We start from the raw sequence: 26,378 nt of genomic DNA on the forward strand, positions 1-26,378 counted from the left end.
TTAAAAGCATGTGTTAAATAATTTTAAGAAACACTGACAAGGTATGGTCTAATAATTATTCATTTTTATTTTGACCAATAAATAATTTTGAAGATTTTGCTTTCTTTATCAGACAATGAAAAATTCCTTTGAAAGAAAGCTTAGTCTAGTTTGAACTCACCTGTTCCAAGAAACATTACATCATATTGTCCGTCTTCTGCAACGACATGATCCACCACTATCTGAGTCAGTCTGTAATCCACATTGATTCGCTTGAAGGTTGGTCCTCCTGCAACCGGGTATACTGCCTTGTACATCACAGGGTGCCGCTTTATGAAACTGATGACATCATCTGGGAAATCTCGGGTGGATTTAACCAGTGGGTCATAGGTTTTACTTGGGCACTAAAAAGAAATGTAAATGAGACACCATTTATGTACTTAAGAAATTTACACTTGATTCTAATGAAGCTTTTAAGATATATCATGGATAATATTGAAGGAATGATATGGAATCATATCCAAATACACCTGTAAATAAGTGTAGTGGACACCTAATATATTTAAATCCCATTTTACACTTCAAAAATATTCTAAATTATATCTATATTTTCTAAATTTTTCCATAGTGAACTCTTTATACACACTATTGATTCTTATAAAGATTATTGTTTCTAATGAAGATACTTGGAATTTAGGTTGAAATAAATGTTAAACTGTTAAACATGTGAATATATGGAAAACCATAATATTCAGTGTCCCTTGAATAAAGTTAAGATTTTAGTTCAATTGAAACCATGTCTATTAACAACAAAAGGAACAAATCAACAGGTCACAAAAATACTTTAGAAAGCAGTTTAATAATTTGGAATCATAATTATCTAGCTTTATTATAACTGGTGTGAAAATTATATTGGGAAATTCAACAGTTCTTCCACTAAAGAATCTGTGAAGAAATCCTTGGAGAATTTTCCCCTTCTAAAATTGCCCCTTGTGTCACTTTGAGAATCTACTAAATAAATAGCTAGCATAATCTGCCCCCTGGTGGTAAAAATTTAAAAGTCCAGCTTGGTACAAATTTAATGAATTTCATGTACCTTTATCCAAAAATAAGGAAATCAATTTACAATTTGACTGTTTTTCAAAAAATGTATCCTAACTTATATCCTAAATCTAATGTATATTTAAAAATATTATAATTTAGTAAGTTATCTTATAGAATAATAGTGTTAATCATTTGAATTATTAATGAACTAACAAATTTTTTGGAAGGGAAATTATAGTTAATTGATACAGGTAAATAGAAGAAATGAGAAACATTAGAGAAAATTTATATGAAAATTTTTCCTTTTCTTTTTTAGTTTTCTTTTTGAGTTGAAACATTGATCTCAGCCATTTCTACTAGGTACTCACTATAATCCCATCAGGGCTCCAAAAACATTCCACTTGTCTAAAGTTCATTCTTAAGGAGCTGTAGATCCTGAAGATTTCATAATTTATGACCCTGACCCCAAACTTCATATGCATAAAACCATAATGTCTCTTTTTAAATTATAAGATATATCTAAGTTGTACTAAAATAAGTGTTAATGATTTTCTTCAATTAATTTAAGAATATCTATGGTTCACCAAATCTTGAATGTCTAAAGAAACTGATCCTTTATTTACATCTCTTTATTTGTCCCAGGTCTGTAACAAAAGGATTAGAAATGTCCTAGTTCATTAGCCATTTGGTACTTATTTAGTTATCCTTAACTGGATGTTGGTCTAAAAATGAAAGTCTGTGTGTTTGGTCATTTTTTTCTGAAACTTAGCCTTCAGCCAAGTGGAATCTATCAACTTGATAATGGAAGGAACCGTGTATTAAATAGGTTAAGCAGAGAATCAGAGTGGATATGAAGCTCAAATAATACAAAGCTCTTGGCCAATTACAGGCTGCATGTTTGAGGCTTAGTCAAAGGCCACTCACAGTAGACTTACAGCTTATAATGCCTGTGGTTCAATTTGGTTGGTTATCATTAAAATCAAAGCAAAAGCAAGATTTTGCTTGTATTACATTTTTGAAAGAACCTTCCAACTTAAGAGCAAAAAAATCTCTTTTGACTTTGTAGCTATGGTTACTCAGTAGTCAAAATATGAAAAGAAATAATATCATGACATACAAGCCACAATTTTTGATATCACATTTTAAATAATTAGAATTTAAGGTAAGAAAGTACAGATGAATGAAGATGGAAACCTTTAGTTAAGAAAGATGTATGACAATTTTCCTCAGTCCTTGCCTCTGACAAAATATAATAAATGTGTAATAAAATATAAGGGTTAAAAAAAAGGAAAGAAAACCTGGTTTTTATCCACTATCATAAAATGATCTTTGGAAATATCATTTTCTTGGGGCAGTTTTTCCTCATGGCCTGCTGCCAGTGTTTGGATGAGATCCTTATCCTCTCCGTTGCTATGTGTGATCTCTCAGGTCCGCATCACTCTGCTTGCACAAATGAAAGTGATTTGAGAGAGTTACTCCCTGAGGTTCAAGATAGTACAGTATGAACCAAACATTGTTATTTTAGTACATTCAATCCAGTGGAATTTTTGCTTTGATATCATATAGCTGTGCAGTGCACAGATTTAAAATAACGAGATGCCAAGCAATGTATTTAGGTAAGAATAAAGTAGAAATGAAAATTCCATAAAGGAAAAACATGAAGTATAGGGAAACACTCCATGTAATGCAGATGCCATATTCAGTCATTTATCTTCCTTTAAAAATTCCTAGAAAAATTTCCTATTGCAGCTATACATCTGGGTATTGAAAATCTCATAAGTTTTTCTCTGTGTCTGTCCTTTTAATTCCTGGCTATTCACATAGTCTAGCTGAATATCCCATACAGGGTCTTTTTCATGTCTGCTCACAGTTTTCTAACTTTACCTAATTTCCATCACTTTAGATCTTGTGTGTAGAGGAAATAACTCAGGTAATTTATCTGTGTCTCTACTATTTTGAAAAAAACTGTAAGACAACTTAAAATTTGAGGGGAGAGAAAAAAATTTAAAAAGAAAGGAGAAGATTAGCTAAATGTAAAAGATGCCAGTATCTTGCTGGAAACATTAATACCATCACAAGATCTGAGAAAAAAAGAATCTGCCTAGAAAAACCTGAGATGAAAGGGTAAACACAACAGCAATGAGCCTGGTTCAGCGCCTATCTCCATGGCTGGCTGCCACAGCTGGCTAGGTGTGATCCTGTTATGCTTGGCAAATCCTTGTGTTTGTATAGGGCCTTTAGGAGTGGAGTGGGAAGCAATGGATAAGAGAAGAAAAATGGTTTTTATCCAATGAGAGAACTTTGCCCCTTGGCAAGGCACCAGACAGCTGTTAAAAGTTTTCTCCCCCTGCTGCTTCGGGCTATTCTCAACAGGTTGCAGTTTCTCTTTAAACAGATCAGAGGAATGACTAATGTGAGCGAAGACATGGCACAAAGAAAGACTGAACCAGGCTTTCATTTTCAGCAAACTGGGGAAACTAAACTGAATATTTAATGAATGGTATGTAAAGGAAGTCTGATTCATATTTATAATGTAAAAATGCAAATTCAGTAAGTGCCACCTGATCACTGTGATTATCAGAGAGTTGGCCTATAACAGATATGGGAAAGGAAGGATCCTGTCTTAAATATCAGAGATAGAAAGGTCAGGGATAGAAAGGCCAGAGATAGAAGTGCAGAGGTAAATCACTCCCCCTCTGTTTTTAAGATTCCTTTCACTTCCTGGAATTTGTACACCAGAAAAAGCAAAACACTAGTAAGCATAATAAGTAGACTATGATTTGAAGAACTTCTATTTAAAAGCAATAGTTGGCCTATGGAAATAAAAACCTGATATCCAGTTGGAAAGGTTAATTCATGTGAAGAAACCAGTTGGTTCTTATCAATTTATGCAAGGGTGCTTAACCACTGAGCCACATCCCCAGCTCTTTTTATTATTTATTTTGAGACAGGGTCTTGATAAATTGCTTAAAGCCTTGCTAAATTGCTGAGGCTGACCTTAAATTTTTAATCCTCCTGCCTGTGCTTCCCAGTTGTTGGGATTACAGGCTTGTGCCCCCAAACCAGGCTTGCTCTCATCGTTTTGGAGAAATGAAGCCTAGATCTAGATACAGAGGACTGACAGGGATGTTTTGTCAGGCACTGTCAGTGTAACCAGTTTTAAGAACTGAGACTCAGGATGCTCCAAGTTTAGTTCTGTCTCTGCTACTGTCTTCTAGAGCTAAATCCCTGGAAAGAAAGGATTTAGAGTTATCTCTAGCAATTTGAGAGAGGTAGTGACAAGGAAATAGTGGTTTGCTATCCAAGAAAATAGAAGGCAGTGCAATTGAACAGATATTAAGGGGGAAATAAAGCTGAATTCAGTATGATGAAGAGGCATAAGTAATCTATAAAAATGCAATTTCCCCAAAGTTTTCTACAGATTTTTAAGTTAACTAGGAAAGCCCTTAAAGCCTTAAAACAAAATGAAACAAACAACAACACAATGTTAACCATATTCTTCAGATGTACAAAGGAGGGGATAGGTCAAGACACTGAGGGAATACTTCCGTCATATGCCATATTTCTCAGTTTCCTTTGGTAAGACTATCGCAGTCTCACCAAACTGTAGAAATCAAGAGGAGGTTTCATTATATACATCTTGAATTACATGTTTTACTTTGGCCAATTAACCTATATTTGGAAGTCAGATATCTCTTTACTACAGTAAAAAGGACAATTCTTAATGGGAACAGCACAACTTGTAATCAATCTTCTGACAATTTTGGATCTTCATTAATTTAATAAAGACATAAAATTCTGAGAGCCATCAGCTCTCTAGTGAAAGAATGTATGATGGGACTAGGCCAAAGCTTACGCCGAATAGTTTAGATGGAGCCTGTACTCTGAGAAAAACAGAATGCCAAAGAATTTTGAACTTGTGGGTTCCATATGCATCTCTTACTATTGTGGATTCCATGTTCACCTCAAATCCTGGCTGTTGTGAATATAAACCAGGGTAAAAGTTGAAAATTCTCCATAAAATTTCTTGTTGAAGCACCATTACATATATCCAGTCTGCTGTGTAGATCATTCTCAACATTGTGTTATTTTTATCCTATGAGAACCCCTTAAGGGTTTGATTTTGCATGACAAAACCACAAATTTGCCTCAAGTAAGACTCAGTGATGCCCCAATATGTAAAAGTGAAAAAGATCTTTCTAGCCCAGGTGAATATGCCAGGTCTCTGAGTAGGTCTATGTCTTATTTGCTAAGACAAATTTTTTAGTGGACCTGAAATCAAAAGAACCTTCTAATTTCTCAATGTCTTTTACACTTCTAATAATTTGGGAGAAAATAAATAAGAACTGTTTAACACATCTACTCACATCCTGAGTTCAGGAGGTTTTAATCTAGCAGAAAAGAAGGATAATAAGTTTTGTTAATCAAGTTTTACAGGACATTTTAATATTTATTTCCTCTTTTTGTCCCACTAAAAGAACAAATGATATTCAGAAATAAATCATGGAAGGGCAATAAGCAGTAAAAAGGAATTTTGATATTCCCTGTATCTTAGAGTTTCTTTCTCCATGAAAAGAAGATTAGACAAAGAAAACCAACCATAGCCCCTACGCCAAACTGGGGGTACAGGGAGGATTTAGAAAGAGCTGAAAAATGAGCATTTCTTTTACATGTTTAGGGTCAGATGTGGAAGCTGCAGTTGGCATGAGAAGTCCAGTCTTTACATACTCCCCCAAGGATGCTTTTACCATGCCTTGGAGTCCCTGAAATATAGCTCTGCTTCAAAATCTTTTTTTTTGGGTGTGTGGGGGGGGGGGCGGTACTGGGATTGAACTCAGGGGCACTTGACCACTGAGCCACATCCCCAGCTCTATTTTGTATTTTATTTAAAGAGAGGGTCTTAATGAGTTGCTTTAGCCCCTCGTTTTGCTGAGATTGGCTTTGAACTCACAATTCTCCTGCCTAGGCCTCCCGTGCTGCTGGGATTACAGGCATGTACCATTTGTGCCTGGCTTGAAATTTTTGAACTAAGAAACTCACTAGAGAGGAGAGAGAGCAAGCAAGAACAAGAGCATGAGAGAGGAGAGATCTTGAAAGATACTAAAGGATTGTAGGCTTTCAGTTAGTTTTTTGGTTTCTTCACTATTTTTTGGTTTCTTCACTATTTGCAACACTTTTTAAAAAAATATCTATATACAAAGAAAGAACAGGTCTTACTGATGTTTAAGCTACTCATAGGAGTTGTATTGTATCTATCACCAGTATTCACATAATAAAGTTATGAAACCAATGATAGTAGCAATCACTACCTCTTTTATACCCTGCCCTCAAATGGAGGATTAGTTGAGATAATGATGTGTTTTATGGATCACATAAAAAAGATAAAAAATCTTCACACTTAAACCAGCAACCACATAGAAGGAAATGGAATTAAGAAATGAATTGTAATTTTTACAAAATTAAGCATTTATAAAATATCAGTAACTATGGAAAAAATGTTTTAAAAGTAGTAAAATGTGTTTCATAAATATTTAAATTTCAAAAACTAGTACTTTCTTCTTACTTTTTTGATAAGGGAATGGTTTAAACTGAAACTCACTTTTCAGTAAATATTGACTAGTATTTTACATCCATGCATAAATCTTAAAAAAATTACTTGTCAACACAGAATAAAACTACATAATAAGACTAACTTAGTATCTTGAAACTGATAAATTATTTCTAATGAATCAACAATGAAAACTGAAATCTGCCTTTACAAATCCTCCCCAGATTCTGAGTTTTCTAGCTGTCTATTAGTTCTGGCCTGACTTCAATTTAGTGTCCATATCTGAATTATACCTCTCACTTTATAGTGGATTCTTCCATATTTCATTTCACTTGGAAATTCATATCACCAAATCCAGTAAATCAAAAAGACTGATAAAATCCACCTGTACAAAATATATGTTCAGACTCTATTTGGACACCAGAGGGCAGAAGAATCACTTGAAGTGAAGGAATTTTGTAAATGTATCCTTGCGAATTTTCAGGCCTAATAAAACTGAAGATCATCCAGGTAAGGCTAGGAGTTTAGGCTTGACTTTTGGTCACAGGAAATACAGTATTCTGTCAAAACCAAAAAAAAAAAAAAAAAAAATGAAGGTAGGTGCAGCGTGCTACCATCCCTACAGTGTTTAACTGAGTAACAATGTCAGCAGAGGTGACTTCTGGGAGAACCACTTAGACATCAATCTTAGTAACAACAATGATACAGAAAATATGAAAGTAAAGGTGATTTTTTTTAAAAACAATATATTTTAAAATTTTAACTTAAGGGTAAAATAACTTTAGTAAACATTCTAACCAATTACAGAGAAAACAAATTATTCAACAATGCTTTTATTAAAGTAAGATACATTCCTCTAAATCATAATAAAAGATGACAAATGTAAGAAGGTTTCAGAACTACACTGAAACATGTACAGACAACAGCTCAATCCCTGGAGATACAACAAAGGTTCTGTTTGATTATTTTCATCCCTTTGAAAGTAGAACAGCAGAACTTATAATTTGGAGGTAGGTAGATCCAAATGTAATCCTAGTCTTACCACTTCACAAACTATGAGATCATGAACATGCATTATCCTCACTTTTTTTTCATACCCATAAACTTAAGGTAATGGTACCTATGCTATGATATTTTCTTAGGAATGTAGTGAGATAACATGGAAGTGTTTATCACTCCAAGTCATAAGGAATGTTCAATTATAATTTATTACTAAAATTTCTGAAAGAGAGGAAATAGTAGAAAGCATCACCATTTTGGGTGCTTTAAAAAAAGTGCAGATGAGAGAGAATGGCAAGAGATGATATAAATCAAATGCAATTAATTTTAGGTAGGGCATTCAGCACTATAACTACAGGTGAATGTTAGAAAATAGGTGACTTATCACAGAATATCACAGAATAGAGAGAGCATACTCAACAACAACAACAACAAAAAAATTCCAATCATATCCTTTTTCCTTCTGCTTTTTATGGCAACATGATATTGGGGAAATTATTTAATTATTCTGGGCATCATATTCCTCCTATATAATACAAGAGTGAATTATGTGCTCTCTATCATCTACTCCAGCTCTTACATTCTCAAATTTTACAAGTGTAGTCACTTGATATACTGTGAAACACAATTTCAATGATTTTATGAATGTAATTATTTAAAATGGTAAAGTTTGTTTAGGCAAAGCATGTTTGTGTAATAGGTTTCCACATCAGATATATGATGTTTCTAACCTCAACATCAGCATTCCAATTAAAAAATATAATGTAGAAGCAGAATAATAGCATAAGCAAATAAAATAAAATATTATTTAAAAGTGACTAAAGAAGTAAGGAAATAAAGGGTTTACACATCTATGAATTATTTTAGGTACTTCCAAATTTGTTTATAGTTATTTTGAGGGTTCAGCAGAAGAGACCAGCATGTTTTACATAATTCCACTGATGAAAAACACTCCTCATTGATATTTATGCTGTCTGATTTGGGGGGACACTTATTGTCATTTCAGAGAAATGGCTGTGTACTTTGGAGAGTTTTAAAAATATGAGTTTTCCTTAAGCTGTGTATAATATTCACATCTCTTTCAGCCAGTGCTGGTAAACAGTGACAACAACCACCTTTGTAACAATGCTAATTCACATTAGCATTTCTAACTTACATTATAATCAAAATTAATGTAATCTTAAAAAATCATAGGTAATTATTTTGATTATTATTTTCCATTTCTGGGTATCACAGGACTCAATTGCTTTGTCTATGTATTCAAATAATTTGCTGTAATTAATGTGGATGATATAAGCACCAAATTCTTTCTCCTGTTACATCCAATAATTGGGGAAAACATTTGTAATGGCCCAAATTAAAATCAATGTGGCTAACATATGGAAATAACTAAATGCACATCAATAAATTGATGAATAACAAAAAGGTGAAAAAAGAGGTTTTATGCTAGGCAACAACATGAATAAACCTTGAGAACATTATGCTAAGTGAAATAGTCAATTACAGAAAGACATAGTTCCACTCATGGAAGGTATGGATAAAGTCACATTCATAGAATCAAAGTATGTAATGGTGGTTACCAGGGGTTGGGGAAAAGGGAAAGAGGGGAGTTACCATCACATGGATGCAAAGTTCTAGGTGACTAATATGAATGTGTTTTAGAGATCTGCTATACAACATAGTACCTGTAGCCAATATTAATGTACCATACACTTAAAAATTTAATTACTCAAACTAAAAAGTTTTTTCTCAGCAAAAGATACAATAAGAGAGGTAAATAGAGAGCCTACATCCTGGGAACAAATCTTTACTCCTCACACTTCAGATAGAGCCCTAATATCCAGAGTATACAAAGAGCTCAAAAAATTAGACAATAAGAGAACAAACAACCCAATCAACAAATGGGCCAAGGACCTGAACAGACACTTCTCAGAGGAGGACATACAGTCAATCAACAAGTACATGAAAAAATGCTCACCATCTCTAGCAGTCAGAGAAATGCAAATCAAAACCACCCTAAGATACCATCTCACTCCAGTTAGATTGGCAGCCATTATGAAGTCAAACAACAACAAGTGCTGGCGAGGATGTGGGGAAAAGGGTACACTTGTACATTGCTGGTGGGACTGCAAATTGGTGCAGCCAATTTGGAAAGCAGTATGGAGATTTCTTGGAAAGCTGGGAATGGAGCCACCATTTGACCCAGCTATTCCCCTTCTCGGTCTATTCCCTAAAGACCTAAAAAGAGCATGCTACAGGGACACTGCTACATCGATGTTCATAGCAGCACAATTCACAATAGCTAGACTGTGGAACCAACCTAGATGCCCTTCAATGGATGAATGGATAAAAAAAATGTGGCATTTATACACAATGGAGTATTACTCTGCATTAAAAAATGACAAAATCATAGAATTTACAGGGAAATGGATGGCATTAGAGCAGATTATGCTAAGTGAAGCTAGCCAATCCCTAAAAAACAAATGTCAAATGTCTTCTTTGATATAAGGAGAGTAGCTAAGAACAGAGTAGGGTCGAAGAGCATGAGAAGAAGATTAACATTAAACAGGGATGAGAGGTGGGAGGGAAAGGGAGAGAGAAGGGAAAATGCATGGAAATGGAAGGAGACCCTCAGAGGTATACAAAAGTACATACAAGAGGAAGTGAGGGGAAGGGGAAAAATAATACAAGGGGGACAAACAAATGTCAGTAAAGGGGGCAGAGAGAGAAGAGGGGAGGGGAGGGGAGGGGAGGGGAGGGGAGGGGGGATAGTAGAGGATAGGAAAGACAGCAGAATACAACAGACACTAGTATGGCAATATGTAAATCAATGGATGTGTAACTGATGTGATTCTGCAATCTGTATATGGGGTAAAAATGGGAGCTCATAACCCACTTGAATCAAATTGTGAAATATGATATATCAAGAACTATGTAATGTTTTGAACAGCCAACAATAAAAAATTAAAAAAAAAAAAAGAGGTATTGATATAAATATATTAATATGTAATTTACAGAATGTAATGTATAGGCAATGAACCCAGTTGCACATTGATCACTGAACTTCTAAATAATGTTGGGGAACTTCTCAATATCTCTTTAATTTGATCACTGGAGTATCATCTAGACTTTCCTGCAGGAATAGTCAACTAGTGAGTGGTCCAAACTTACATAATGTAATCCACCTTCATGTCTTATTGTCTAGATATTTTGATCCATATTTTTAATATTTTCATTGGAAAATTTCATATTTCTGCTCTATTTAGAATGGATCATCACTTTCCTCAAGATTTTAAAAATTAAAAATTTTAAATTTTTCATAAAACAAAAAAAATGGTGAAATTTTTGAAGTACCATGTGATGTTTTAATACATGTATATGCTTTATAGTGGTTAAATAAAATTAAGCATAGATAAAAAAAAAAAAAAAAATTTAAGAGGGTAGATGACAGGTTGTGTTTTTGTTATCATCTTTTAAAAGAGAAAAAACAAAAGTGAATTCTGAAAATCACAATATTAATTGAAAAAATATTTTCACAAAACAGTTATTTCATCATAACCAGCCCCCCCCCAACAAAAACCCATCCCTGAATCAGATTTATATGAATTAATTATAAAAGGAAGAATAGAAATATTTAGTGTGGTTCCAAAATTAAGTTGCATAACAGGAAGATGGAAAGACAATTCAGAAAGCCTAACCAACAGCTAGTTCCTTCTTATGAATGAACATATGAAAAGGCAATATTAAATAGAATTTGAATGGTTAAGTCAACATTTTTTCTCAGAGATTTTGGTGATTATTTTAGACCCCTTGGTAGAAATATTGAGAAAAAGTCCTAAATTAAATAAAATTATTTTTCCTTTTAATATTAACTCAACTAACTGATCTTGAATTATTTAAATAATTTCAACTATTTTAATTCTACCAACAAATTGAAAAGTAATCTTCTGCTTACAATGTACAAACAGCACTACAAGTTCAGTTGTTTTTCTTTTCAAACAAATGCATAAATTATTACTTGCTTCATGTGTGCTTTAAACATGATTTATACTATTTGATAAGAATTTTGAACTCAGGGTTCTTTAAAATCGCCTCTTGTCTAAGAAATGAAGCAACAAAATAAAGGTGCAACAAAATAAAAAAAAAAGATTAATACATTACAAGAAGGAGGATAACTTAAACGGGCCATCATAACTGATGAAATCTTTTCAAAGTAGAAGTAGAAGCTAGAAGACTTTTTAGCTTTATGTGCAACTGTATGTTTGGAACTAATACGTATTTGGCATTTTCATCTAACTTAGAATATTTTTCACTCTAGATAACAAGTCATTTTAATGATTCTATAGACATACTTAGGATAAACTATACCTTGGGCCATAATCTACTCATTACAATGTAGTTCATCATTTCCCATAGTATTTAAAATTCTCTACTTAAAAGAAATATGTTCAAGTGGAGGATGAAAATGTTAAGACATCACTGAAAATAAATAATAGCTATTTAAAAACCAACAGCCCACATTGTTGTGGGAGTAGTTAAGTTTATAATAGGACTAAGAATTGAATATGGGATTAGAAAAATAATTCAATTATTAAGTTGGATACATACTGTGCCAGGTCGGGGATAAGGAATTCTTCCATCATACTGTACCCATCGATGGTCTGCACTTTCCTTATGAGCATATGGACCATTAAAAACTGCTCTGATGTCAGCCATGCTATATACACAAACAGCAGAGCCTTTGAAGATGGAGCTGAAAGAAAGCAACATGATCCAGTCATTCACAACCATCCAGTGGGCTTTTATTTTGCACATATTGGAACAGGAGCTGTGGGGACAAATATATTTGGCAAATTCTAATTGACAGGTGATGCAAAAAAAAGGGGGCGTGCCTATGTCCTCAAAGAGCTTATGGCTAAGCAATCCTGACAAATAGGTGATAAGTCTCTTGTAAATAAATGTGTTAAGCAAGCACATGGATGTATACCCAGGCCATGGCTGTCATGTAAGTTTTCAGGGAGGAAGTGAGGTCTAAATTTTTATTTAAAATTATCTAGAAAAACTGGGGGATAGAGAAGAAAATGCAGAAAATGGTACTGTGTTTTTCTATATATCCTTCAATTTTATTTGAAGTTATTATAATATAATGCCTTATAAAGAGTTTAAAATATAAAAAGTTGGGGCTGGGGATGTGGCTCAAGTGGTAGCGTGCTCGCCTGCCATGCACGGGGCGCTGGGTTCGATCCTCAGCACCACATAAAAATAAAATAAAGATGTTGTGTCCACTGAAAACTGAAAAATAAATATTAAAAAAAAATTTCTCCCTCTCTCTCTCTTAAAAAACAAAGTTACATTATGTACTTTTAGTAAATATTTAGATGTTGGATAACAATCATCTCACATTTATCTTCCTTTTTGAAGTGAATGTTCAATAATGGTAAGCAAAATAAGCCAAACTCAGAACGTCCAGGGTTCTATATGTTCTCATGTATGTGGAAGCCAGAGAGGGAAAAGAAAAGGAAAGGAAGCAGGAGGTGGATCTCATGAAAACTGAAGGGAGATCAGAAGATTAGAGGAAAGGGGCCAGAGAGAGAAAGGAGGGAAGGAAAGGGGAAATACTGGGGAAAGATATCCTCCAAATTATATCATTTATGTTGTATGTGTATATGAATAGTAACAACAAATCACACCATAATGTACAATGGTAAAACACCAATAAATATATGGCAAAAAATAGTGTTCATCATAAAGTTCACATAAGTTAAATAACTTATTCATATGATGTTTATTAAACTGATTTTTTAAATGTTTAATCTTTTTTTTTTCATTTTGCTACTTGAATTGAGATTTTATAGTTACCTATCTAACACTTAATTGTAATTACATAATCTCAGAGACAGCATTTATGAGAAGCTCCATAGGAATTCTACAAAGTTTTGCACACTAATGATATAAACTGTTAACACCATCAGATAATTCTTTTTTATTTTAGTTCTGGAAGTTACAGGATATTTTCTTTAAATTTCTTTGAATGATTTCTTTCAATGATTCCTGTTATTTAAAATGAGATCACCCTTTATGATCTGAGAAACTTATCACCTTTGTTTATTGCACAAACAAGCCAACAATTCTCTAGCATGAGTAAATCAATTATTAATATTCTTGGAATGACATTAATAGGAAACATCAGGAGGTAACGGTAAACAGGCAGTTAGGAGAAAACTAGCAGCTAAGAAGAGAGGCGATGTTCCCATAAAAATTACACATCTACTATGAAATCTTAAAAGAATTCTTAAAAGAATAATGCATCATGTTTAATGGCATTGGCATTATTGCGGGCTAATTATGTCTTCTCGCTTGACAAAGACATGACATACATTCTGACATTACCTCAGTCTTCAGAGCACCACTAAAAATAAAATAACAAAGAACACCAAGAACAGAGAGCTAACTTGTAACTTCACACTCTGGGTGGGCAGAAACTTGATAGGAAAAAAAAAAAAAAAAAAACTATCTTGGGGCTGCATTTCCCTGGCACATATTTGTGTCTTGTATATGAAGCACACATTGACTTCAAAGAAAGTTCTGTGAAAGGAAAGGTGCCAAGAGATCTAGGACTGAGATAATTGAGTAACTACAGACATTTTTTCTTCCTGCTTTTTTTTTTTTTTTTTTTTTTGCCTTCTACCAGGGATTGAACCCAGGAACAGTCTACCACTGAGCTACATCCCTGACTATTTTTATTTCTTATTTTGAGACAGAGTCTTACTAAGTTGCTGAAGCTGGCCTTGAGCTTGTGATCCTCCTACCTCAGCCTCCTAAAGTGTGAGGTATAATTGTATGCAACCATACTCAGAAGTCTGCATATTTTTATATTCATATATAAAGTAACAGAAATATGAATTCCAAAATAAAAAGTTCTTAAGCTATTTTCTTTATTCTCATGTTCAAATATTAACTTCATTTTATAATTAATCAAATACTATTTTGTTTTTTGATATATTCTGAACCATTAGAGAATTTCAGTTTGTGTAGAAGGTATTATGAAGGAAATGAGGAATATTTCATAAAGAGGAAACCAAATTAGAACATGTATACAAAATAGTTTAAGGACATATTCAAAAGAATACACTAAAACCAAACAATATCATAGTTCTTCCAATATGCCTATCAACATACATTGAGAGCTGAGTTGTGGAAAGATTGAAAAATATTTACAAATTCACAAACAGTAACATGTAACTGGGGCAAAAATATGCTTTGAATATTGTCAAATGTAGGTTACTCTTGAAATAAAATGAAGACAGCGAGGATCACATCTTCTTGGAGAAAGCTTTGTAGATGCTAGTACAATTTTTAAGCAATTCACAAAGTCTTGATAATGTTTAGAAGACAGAAAGAAGACAAGAATACAGGGATTAAAAATTAGAAAAATCTCTTCTGTTCTAGTCCTACTTTTACTGCTAACTGGTTATTCTTCTTTGGGTGGATAAAGCCAACTTTCATTGTTAAAGAAGTGAACAGTGACATGGTCCTAACATCCACACTCTCATCATTTTAGGTAGCAGGACATGCAAGTAAGACATCTTGTGATGTGATGAGAAGTTAAAAGTCAAGAGAATCCCATTCATGATTAATTAATCACAGCTTTGCCAGTGAACTTAATCATTTCTCATTCATTTCTTTAGTGTTACTTCTATGTCCCTAAGTTTGTAAGTATTTATTATGAATAGTATATGCAGACATCCTTTGTACCCAGCAATTTTATGCTGAGAATTCATCTCAGAGATATACTTGTTCGCATGTGGAATGGCATGTTCTATGGTGCACGATGTGTGGCAGCAAAGTTCTAGAAACCAGGAACATACAGAGGGCTGCTTAAGTAACTTTAGTGACATAGGGGCTGCTATACTGGTTTAAAAAGAAGGAAGCAAGTTTTTATAGGGATATGAAAGATTTCTACAAAACACTAAGTGAACAGGTAAAATGGAAAACATCGTATAGCATGTTGCTATAAAGAAAGAGACAAAAATCATATAACTATATGGGTTCACATACGTATATAACTTTTCTAAAAGGATTAAAAACATTTTTTTACATACCTTGTTGTGGTGAAGACACCATAAACTACAGGATTTCTTTCATCTCGTGTGGGGAGTAAATAAATATCTTCTATTAATGGAAAAAAATAATTATTCAGTATATTTTAATTTTTAATATTACGTATATTCTTTTAAAAATAATAAATATCTCTGAAACTCTAAACAGTGTACAAAATTAAGATAACAGAGTACTATACTGTCTCTTAGGAAATTAAGGGGAAATGCAAAGCTTATATTAAAAAGAGAAATTAAGGGTAAAAGTTTTCTCACTAACTATGTGACATTGAGTTGAACATTTAACCTCTCAGTTGTTTACTTCAATCACATACACGAGGTGATCCAATTGATAATCTATGACTGTTTTCAATTATCAGGATGTAATTTCATATAAAATAAAAGCCAGAAAAAAGGAATTTTTTACCCTCTAGTGTAAAAATGTGTTATACACTCTGTGTCAACTTAGTAATTCAACTACTTATTCAATAATAATATTAAAATATTGTTTGAGTAAATAGCACAATATTGGTGGTAGATTATTTGCAAGTAATATTTGGTAAAAGAGTATTTAAGAGGTGAGTGTATTTATATATTACATGAGAGATGGCCCATGCATATTGAATATACACTTTAATAGTATCAAACACATAATAATGATAAAGCAATAGATGGTATAGATAATTATTTTACACTGCATGGCAAATCTAAACAAGTTTGAGAAGATAAAAACTAATGAAGTGTAATTTATATAAAACTAAAATGTTCTTTCTAGAATTAGCTTCTAGAATTGGGAGAAATGGGGAATAGAAAAGTCTCCTAGTCTGTCCAGCAGAGGGCGTTCACAGAATGAGGAACCTGAACTCTTCCTCTGTGTAGAAAGAGCCTTCCAAGGAAGGGAAAGGCTGCAGAAGGGATGGATAAATTTTGTATTCTGGGGACTTATATCTTCCTTTCACTTGCTGTAATTTTGTTTCCTTCACTAGTTTCTAGGACTCTTACAAAGAGAGGAGTTACTTCATGTAACTCCAGGCCTAGAGCACCCCATGTGCTTTGAGTTTGCAAATTTAGTAAGAACCATTCCTGTAAGCTGTGCTGAGTTACATATAATCAGGTATTTGGAGTAAAATATAACAAATGATGAATTGCTTAAATAGGTAGAAAGACTTTTCCAGGAAAGAAAGAACATATGACTTACGGAGCTCATCAAAATATGTATCGGCCCCATCACTTCCAGGAATGGAACAAATCAATCTGGCTTTAAGAAAAGTTGTCCATTTGTTTATCAAGCTGCGTTGTCCTCCTACATCATTCTGAAAAGTGAAAAAAAATAAAAATAAAGATAAAATTTCACCAACATGATTCTGTCACCAACTATAACTGGTAGTTATTATTATTAATACAGGTGGTACATTATTAATTCTATTGTTTAAAAAATCATAGAGCCTGGATATTGAGTCTTTCAACTTCCAAATAAAGGAAAAGTCAGTTCTTTCCTTAAACCAAAGGTGATTTTCTAATGGTTAAAGGAATGCCATGAAAGCAATATAACTACTGAATGAGGAGATGCCTATAAGACTCTAGCAATCAAGGTAGGCTTGGGATCAAATCCTGTGTCTTCCAATTTTTTCTCCCATGACCTACAAAAGATTAATTTACCCAATTACTTGTTTTCTCATCAATAAAATATGATTAATGAGATCAAATGGAAAAAAATTGTATAAAATGCTTAACATAATGCCAGGCAACTTGAGTGCAATAAATGCTAGCACTGATTGTTATTATTTCTATGATTAAGAAACATTTCCAGCCTTTAGAAGAACTCTGCTTCTGTATAAACTTAAAAGTAGTCTTTTTCCAAATTTTGTGCATTTATAATTAAACATCAAGGTGACATAAATATATACATAATATGAATACACAGGAAAATGATCTTTTAAAAGATATTAGCCTATATTTTCCATAGCTTACTTTTGTTTTGAAATATTTTATTTAAAATGTTTCCTTAGGCATTTAGCCAAACAAACATTTTAATTGATTAAATAGAATAAGAACAATTGGGCTATTTAATAATCCAGCAAAAAAAGATTTTTAAATTAATTTTTAAATTAATATGTCCCTGTGAACATTTGATTATTATGATTTTTCATTTATCTGACTCAGCCAACCCTGCTATTCTTATAATAAAAGAGCAAGACTGATTCATGGAATAAATATACAATGTATTCAATTTCAAGTTTTAAAAGGTACTCTTGGAGCTACTTTTTCCATTAACTTATCTGTATTTAAATGTTATACAATTTTTTTTTATCCTTCATTACATGATGTTCTATAAAGTTAATGAAAAGTTAACTGTCATGTTTTACATCTGAATATCTAGGAACTATCTTCTCTGTGCTTCTTTATCTCCAAAATAAACCAAATTAGAGAAAAGCATCCAAATGATAATTCTAAGCAAGAGAATTCAAGTCATACATGTACTTCTTATACCAAACAATAATTATTTTTTTTAATTTAAAGACATGAGTTTTCAGTAAAATATGTCTTATATGAGCTAAAAATGTACATTTAACAAACATTTATCACACTTCACAGTTTGCACTTACTGTGTTAATTTTGCATGATTCCAAATCACGATAAATTTACACGTGGAACATGTTCAGCTCAGTTCATGTGTGCTGGGGACTAACCATACATATAAATGTCCACATAATATAAACATAATGACTAACAGCATTGTTTAGAACCAGCATCAACAAAACACTTTCCTAGTTGTAGTATTTTGTCACTGATTCTGAAGCCAGAATTAAAAGAGTGTCAGTGTAGATAGGTAAATCCAGTCAGATCAGATCAAGGAGGCCAATTTGGGTCTGGGAAGTTGGAGATTGAAATGCTAATGCCTTCAGAGCCCTTCCTCCACCCTAATCAAGATAACCTGCCCCTGCTCCAACCTGTTGCTAAGGGAACTAGTCTCAGGGATTGTCCCTACAGGGAGTTTTTAATTAGGCCCCCTTCCTGCTTGGCTCCTCCAGCCCATCTGCTTCACACCTTTTGGCCATCCCATGGAGCATATCCTGGGCCTAGTCTATATGCAGAAAGGAGAGAGATAAGGCAAAGAGAGCAGGAGAATAAAGGAAGCTTAGGACATATAAAAAAAAGCAGAACACCCTCACTTTGGGGGATACCAGGATAACAGCTATGGCCTCCTTCTCCCTCTTGGGAGAAGTCTATGTTACTCCTTTTAAAATAAACCCTTCTTGGGCTGGGGATATAGCCCAGTTGGTAGAATGCTTGCCTTACATGCACAAGGCCATAGGTTGTAGCCCCAGCATAACCCCTACCCCCTCAAAAAAAAGTTAAATAAACTTGCTTATATGCTTGCCTCAGCACTGATAATTGGTGGTATCAATGCTGTTGCTGGCTTGTGGTGATAATAAAATGCATGATAGCTGCTAGTTGTGTTCCAGTAGTTTTTAATTCTCAACAGAAAATGCATTCCTTATTGTCTTAACTCAATGCTTACTCCAGATATTTCACTAATACCCTGCCAACCAATTTAATAAACACTTAATAAATAACTGAAACTACAAGTTAAAATCGACAAAAGTGTTTTGAAATGAATAGAGAGCCAAGGAGAGCCTTTTCTGAAATTTCTTTAAATAGGAAAATGAAGAAAGGCTTCACAAAAGAGTTAGATTTAATACTAAGCCTTTATGATAGGGGGGCTCAGACTACATGTGTAGAGACTGGTTCAGAAGAAACTTCAGTTATTTAAAGTTAGGTGGAAAGAACAATGGGTCTAATATCCAGAACTCGTTGGGAGACAAATTTGGTTCACATGAAGACTGGGATCAATTAAAATAGTGAACAAAAATGTAATAAAAGTAAATTGGAGTAAGATCAAGGAAGGCTTTGATATCAGGCCAAAGTGTCTGTATGTTAATAAGCACATGATGAAGAACTACTAAAAGATGTAATGATTAGCAAAGAAGTGAAATAATTAAGAGTTTTCTTTCAAGGAAACTAAATGGTATATTATATAATGACCTGTAACAAGTATGTATGTAATTGCTCTTGAATTTTAATTTTGTGTATGGTGCTTCTATTATTTGGGTATCATTTCTCAGATACTATTCCATCTAACAACTGGGTGATTTCAGGCATCTACAGAGGTGAAGACAGATTTTATCTACATATAGGTTATTTTTAGGCTCATATCCTCTGATCATTTTATCATTAAATTTAGATATTAAAATGAATGGGCAAAAATATTGATGCTTCCTCCTAATGTACTAATGGATTATGTGCTCATGTATAGTAGGAGTCCCATGAGAAAATGTGTGCATACATTACCAGAAAGTAATGGATTTTTAAATGAATTTGAAAATACAAAGTGACTTATTTCTCCCTCATTTCATAATCCTTGATTTATATCTCTTAAAGTCACATCTCCAGCCTTTTATGTTTTGGCAATTCCCAAGTTGTTCTAAACCAAAGTCTTTATAAAATGTTTTTATTTTAATACATTAACTTTCCATATATATGTATGATATTATTAAATTTCCTTGCCTATATTTGTATATTTTGGAAGAGTTGGCAGTGAATACTAAAAATAGTGTTGATTCAATATACATAAAAATATATATGGTGATCATGAAAAGGATTATGTTTGATTTAGTACTTCACCCTAATAGAGAGTTGGTGCTTAAAATATTTTAAATAAATAAACATATACTTAGCATTCTGTTCAACAACATTTCTTTAACAGATGCAGGCAACACATCATAAAAATGAGTCATCAGGTTCTTTTAAACATTCTAGTATATAAAAGTGATGATAAATCTCATTTTCATACATTTCCCCCATTTCTTTTATTTTTAAAATTTTTTTGTAATTGTAGATAGACAGCATGCCTCAATTTTATTTATTTTTATATGTGGCACTAAGGATTGAACCCACTGCCCCACACATGCTAGGCAAGTGCTTTGCCACTGAACCACAGCCCCAGCCCCATTTCCCCCATTTGTATTTACAATTTTCTCCCATACTTAATGGTAGCCATGAGAAAATTCTAACCTACTACCTCCAAATCTGTTGGATAAGAAAGGAATTTATACTACACCTGTATTTTTTTAACCTGACAAATGAAAATTACAATCTTTCAACAAAATCATCTTCAAACATTCCTGCCTACCCAACCATCCAGCAGCCTTTTCCAGCCCCGCAAGAAGTAAAAGGATAAAAACAAACAAACAAAAAAATCCAGGTCAAAGATGAAAGCCACCTGCTGTCAGGAGGGAAGGAGAATAGTTTCTGGCATGAAGGCTTTTAGTAATAGGTTATAAGCATTTAATGACCAGATAGTAACTCTTGCAGACATCCAGAAGCCCTACCTGGGATGACAAAGTTCAATTCACAAGCAGTTGTATTTCTCCCCTAGGGAAGTCAGTTGGGCTGACTTTGTTGACCAGCTCTAGGTCCCTGGATTTGTTAGCAAATCCACACAATCTACCCCTGAGAACTTTAAGCCCACAAGGGGACTGAAAGGGGATAATCACTTTTGTACTAAATTGTCACCTCCTTGCTTATTTTTGTGAAGTTCTAAAGAATACAACCATCTCACCAACACAATAGATTTACTATTGAGATGTCAGAATGAGGAGCTCTTTAGTCACCAGTCACTTCTATGTGTCTCCACTCTATTTATCACACAGCCTCTTTGTGGCCAGGTTGCCAAAAGCCTTGACATCCTTTACAAAGATGCAGATGAAAGTAACAAAGAAATGAAATGTAAACAAGCCTGATCCCATGTGCTCTATCTGGGTGGTGAGTAAAGAACGCCTGCTTACTTTTTCTCTGTAGCTTTTATGTTTATGTTTGCAATGTTTCTTAATTTTAAAGTGACAAAAAAAAAAAAAAAAAAAAAGAAAATATAGTACCACCAAGTCATGTGATTGGATGTTAGCTGCACCTTATGAATTGTTATGATCTTCCAATTGTAGCATCTACTAACAGGTAGTCATGATGATGCTAATGGTTACTACATTTTCCTTCTACCAGCACACACAACTTCTTATAAATCTTACATGGACATGTAGAGTAGCTAGAGGCTGTCACACATGAACTTTTATTGAGTGTGTCTTTTGACCTCTAGGTCATGATTCTGGGTTCATCTGGTAAACATGGCTTTATCTGTATACACCATCCTTTTTGAGGCTTTCTCAGCACTTAACATTATTTTCAATTATACACTGGGAAACAGAAGTTGTTGGAAATTGTGATAATTGGCTTTAAATTTATATGCTCTTAAATCCTGAAAATTTTATAAAGTTAACAAAATCTCCAAGACATCTGAGATCATATTGTATTCTATTAAAATCTTATATTTATTTAGAGATTTTAATGATGTTGGTTGAAGTTGGAGTATATCAAAGTTTTCAGATCAGCAGACACCAGAAAATCATACACCTTAAAAACTTTAAAAAAAAAAAATGATGCTGTAGTTAAAGGTTATAAATTTCCTTTGCTTAAAATTCAATTCTTTTGCCTAAAGCTGCTCTTCTGTAGCCTCATGCAGGCAAGAGAATGGAATTCTCTCTGAAACAATTTAAAAACCATAATGTATGCATCTTTTGTGTGTGTCCCTCTTTCCAATTCCTTTCATTAACAACAATTACTCTCAGATATTGTAGCTTGAATTTACATCATTCACCTTCTTTTTATGTGTGATATAAATGCTACAGTATTTTAAATTTTACAGTATTTTAAATGCTACTCCTTCACTGAAACAGTCTCATGGAGCAAGCACACATTTTTCACAGACTGTTTTCACAAATTCATCCTAAAAGAGGAGGGAAGTTTAACATTCTTGTGTTTTTGATTCAATGACTTATGTTTAAATACATCACCACATTCTTTATTTGATTTGTCATTTTAAACAAAATGCACCTCACAGAGTTTAAATAGCCCTGTGTTGGAGTATGCCATCAAATATCATCAAGACTGTGACTGTACTAAGAACCACTGGAGACATGATCACAGCCTGACACCTCATAGCAGTTGGGCCATTTACTTTTCTCTGTGCCACCTCAGTCTTTGGAGTATCTAAGGATAGGTTTTAGAATGTTTCTAAAATTTTTACTGAAAATTTCATATAACCCTCTGCTTCCCTTTTCTAATGGACCTGAACACTGGTCTTGGTGGCCACAGAGGGAGAAAGAGTAAGAAGCTATTCTCAGCATTGTAGTCTGGTGTGGCACATCTGGGTCAGTTTCCAATAGGGTTGAATTGTCTTTGAAATTGTTTCCTCCTCTCCTGTACAATGTGCAGAACTCTGAGGGTTGAGGGGAGGAGGAGTGTGAAGCTCTGGGCAACTGAAGTGGGAATTGCTGACTAATATTATTGTATTTAAGTGGTGCTTTCTTGTCTCTTGACAGAGTCAGTCTCTCTCTCTCTCTCTCTTTAAAGATCTATGTAGTCAGTAAAACGGTCTTTATCTGTGATTACTAATCCACAGAATTGAGAAAACCCCATAAGAAGGAAAAGGCAGGCAAAGAGGCAACCAGTTATGATAGATGAAAACAGTAGTCTTTGTGAGCACATTTGTTTGATAAGGCTTTAATCTGTTACACATCTATTACTATAAGGTAAACAATAATAAGACTTTGGAAGTGGAAAAAAAAAAGGAAAGAAAATTTAATATTGGTTAAATTTAAGTTTGCTGGTCCATAAGTAAATAATAATGGTAGGATAATTCAATTCAAACTTGGGGTAGTTAATTCAGAAGCTTGATACTATGATCATGATGTGCAAGAAACAAAATGTACACTTGGAATAGGCCTCCAGAGTTTCTTGGATAGTATGCCATGTGTATTAAAATACATTATTATACTATAAAGAAGAGTGTGAATGAAAATATTTTCATATGTTAAAAGTAATGAAAGATACTGAAGTTATGCACAGCAAATCAAATACAAAACTTTCCTTTTCAGACCATGAGTCTTCATTTACAATATGCTTAAATTCTATATTTCATGTAACTCGTTCACTGGGATGAACAAAAATTCTGGCTACTAGAAATAAAATATAAAGTGAAAATAATGATAAAATTATAATAATACTATGATAAAATTATAATAATAGTATTAAGAAGAATGACTTGAGTTAACTTCACAAAATATCACACCTGGTGATCAACTCAGTTAAGTTGTAGAAAAAAAATCTATACTATATAGGAACATGTGATGTGTAAAAATAAGTATCTCATTATTATTTTCTTGAGATGTTGAAGTTATAGTAGGCATTTCTTTTTGCAAAAAACGAGAAACTTATAGGCATCTTTCTTCTCTTCTCTGGCATAAAATCTAATTAGTGCTTACTCTTCACTGTTGTCAAATGTTTTAGTGTCTTTTCTAATAGGAAAAGGAATCCAAAATAAATTCCAGACAGCTCAACCGCCCAGAAACCAGAGTCTCCCTTACTTCACCTACTAATAATCTTGAGATACCTTAGCAGTGAGGAAACAAAAACATAAAAAACATCTAAGACAAAGGGGAGAGGAGAAGAAAAAAGCAAATAAATTATGGCAGGCATTGGACATAGTAGTTTTTAAGGGATAAATTCTATAGAGACTTTGAAGGAAAAAAATTTTCTTAAACACTCAGTATTTAGAAACAACTGTTTGTGATTTGCCATTAGAGAATGACAAAGCAAATAGAAATGAAGAACATGTTTTTCTAACTACTTTTAAAACTCATAAAGATTATTAGAAATGCAGGATTTGGATAATACACTATGCTAAAGAACTTAGTTCCTAAAATTGAACATATTAAATTAGGTAAATCTAGGAATGTTTAGCAGTCTATTCCAGGTAGGATCAGAGTTCATGAATTAAGGCAGAAAAAGAAAAGAAAGCTACAACAAACAGAATAATTCCCTTCCTAAGAATTTCTCAGACAGGAAAACAGATGGAAGTGAAGCAAAAGCACATCTGTAACTCATGGGCACTAAATCTCTCATTTAGGTTGTAAGTGACACACAAAAACCACAGCTCGTAGAGATCAATAAATACGGAAAGTGTCATCGGCCTAAAAACACAGATCTTCAAAGACAGTAATTGTCCAAATAGGATCATATATCAAGTAGACAATGCAAGTAGAATCGAAGCAAAAGGCTATTAATGAGACCCCCAAGGCAAGTTATGTGAAAGGGCCATCCAAATTGAATTCCTGGCATGAACAAAAGGAAATACTGCAAAACAGAAAAAGAGAATTGGCATATCCTACAGCTGGAATCCAGAGTGGGCTAGCATAAGTAAGCAAATGGACAACACTTCCAAAAATGAATAGAATCCAAAAGTAATGCAAAACAGCCCTGAGGTGAAAAGTCACAAGCTAGCCTTGCAAAAGAGACTGGCATTTCCACACTCTAGTTTATAGGAACACACACACTCACACACACACACACACACACACACAGTAATAAACATCACACAGACATAAACAGTGGTATCTGAGAGTAATAACTTGCAAACTAAATAGACACAAATCTTCTTAGCGTTTATTTAATGCTGCTGTGCCTGTTCATTCAGTCAGCATTTAATATCTCACCAGGAAGATCTGGTGATTTACCACCTATAAGAAGAGGTTTTCCTGTTTAAGTGCTTCAAGGTACTGATTGTTTAAAAGCATGGGAGAATTATTAGAGGTTGACAAGGACTTAAGGCTAAGTACCTTATTTTAAATATGAAAAGAGTATCAAGTAGTTTGACTGGAAAGTGTGACCCTACCAAAAAATAATTCTCTACCATGTACAATGACACACATGCTGGGTTTGGAGAGGTGTAGATTAAAGTACTTATTCTCAGACTGTCAATGATCAATATTGCCTTGTGAAATTACCTTCTAAATAAATTTATTTAGTTTACAATGTTTCTCCCCATCCATACCTCTTCACTAAAATTTACATTGTTCAAATCATTCAAAAATTTTTCACTGGATATGGTTCCAAATGATCTTGACATTATTTAGAAATAAAATCCATCCTCAAAGTATAAATATTCTTAAAAATGAGGTACACATATTAAGAGTAAATTCAACCACTAAAACTAATAAAATGTTTTTCTCAATAATATTTGGCAACTAGCCTAACCCTAACCTGTTAACACACACACACACAAAAACCACTACCACCACTACCACCTTCTTCCCATGTGTAATCACTGTTAAGTTTGTTAAATTTACCCAGCTTCAAAAGGCTGTATTATGATGTGTGCATGTGTGTGTGCATGTCCATGTTTTTGCTTTGTGGCATTAAACTTACTACAGTAAGTTTGACCAGATGTTTATAATTTTTTATGTGTATAAATGTCTTATAATTGAATTATGTTCAAAAACACAAATCTAAGTCACTCCTGTTTTCAAGACTTTCTTGAGTATCTACCACACCCAAATCTGTATGCTCTCATGGAAGCCTCACATTTACTTATAAAAATAGTCATGGAAGAGTCATTTCCTAGTTTAAGAAACCAAGGTAATAAGAAGTAGAGCAAGATGTAAATCTACATCTGATTTCAAGTTGAATATCATTTGGGCAAAGGTCATTGATGATAGCCTTACTATCAAACCTAATACCTGGCTGACTACCTTTGGGGTGTGACATCCCTGACATCTGCTTTCTTATTGAAAGAATTTCTTATCCTTCAGACGGGAATG

At 33.5% G+C, this 26,378-nt stretch overlaps 1 protein-coding gene and 1 non-coding gene across 2 annotated transcripts in view; one reads left to right on the forward strand and one right to left on the reverse strand.

Annotated features, from left to right (window-relative positions):
• Sema3d (semaphorin 3D) overlaps window positions 1–26,378 on the reverse strand; it is a 157,189-nt gene that overhangs the window by 23,554 nt on the left and 107,257 nt on the right. Inside the window, exons 9-12 of the mRNA XM_071607904.1 lie at window positions 16,865–16,979; window positions 15,673–15,742; window positions 12,179–12,323; window positions 161–383 (exon numbers count right to left, since the gene is read on the reverse strand). Coding sequence (XP_071464005.1) covers window positions 161–383; window positions 12,179–12,323; window positions 15,673–15,742; window positions 16,865–16,979 — 553 coding nt within the window. The remainder of the gene's footprint in view (window positions 1–160; window positions 384–12,178; window positions 12,324–15,672; window positions 15,743–16,864; window positions 16,980–26,378) is intronic.
• Window positions 22,823–22,948, forward strand: LOC139702944 (small nucleolar RNA SNORA61). Its single transcript, XR_011705516.1, has one exon. It is a non-coding gene; the product is annotated as a small nucleolar RNA SNORA61 (small nucleolar RNA).

The sequence above is a fragment of the Marmota flaviventris genome, chromosome 1 (genome assembly GCF_047511675.1).
Source record: "Marmota flaviventris isolate mMarFla1 chromosome 1, mMarFla1.hap1, whole genome shotgun sequence".
In the NCBI taxonomy this organism is placed as follows: domain Eukaryota; kingdom Metazoa; phylum Chordata; class Mammalia; order Rodentia; family Sciuridae; genus Marmota; species Marmota flaviventris.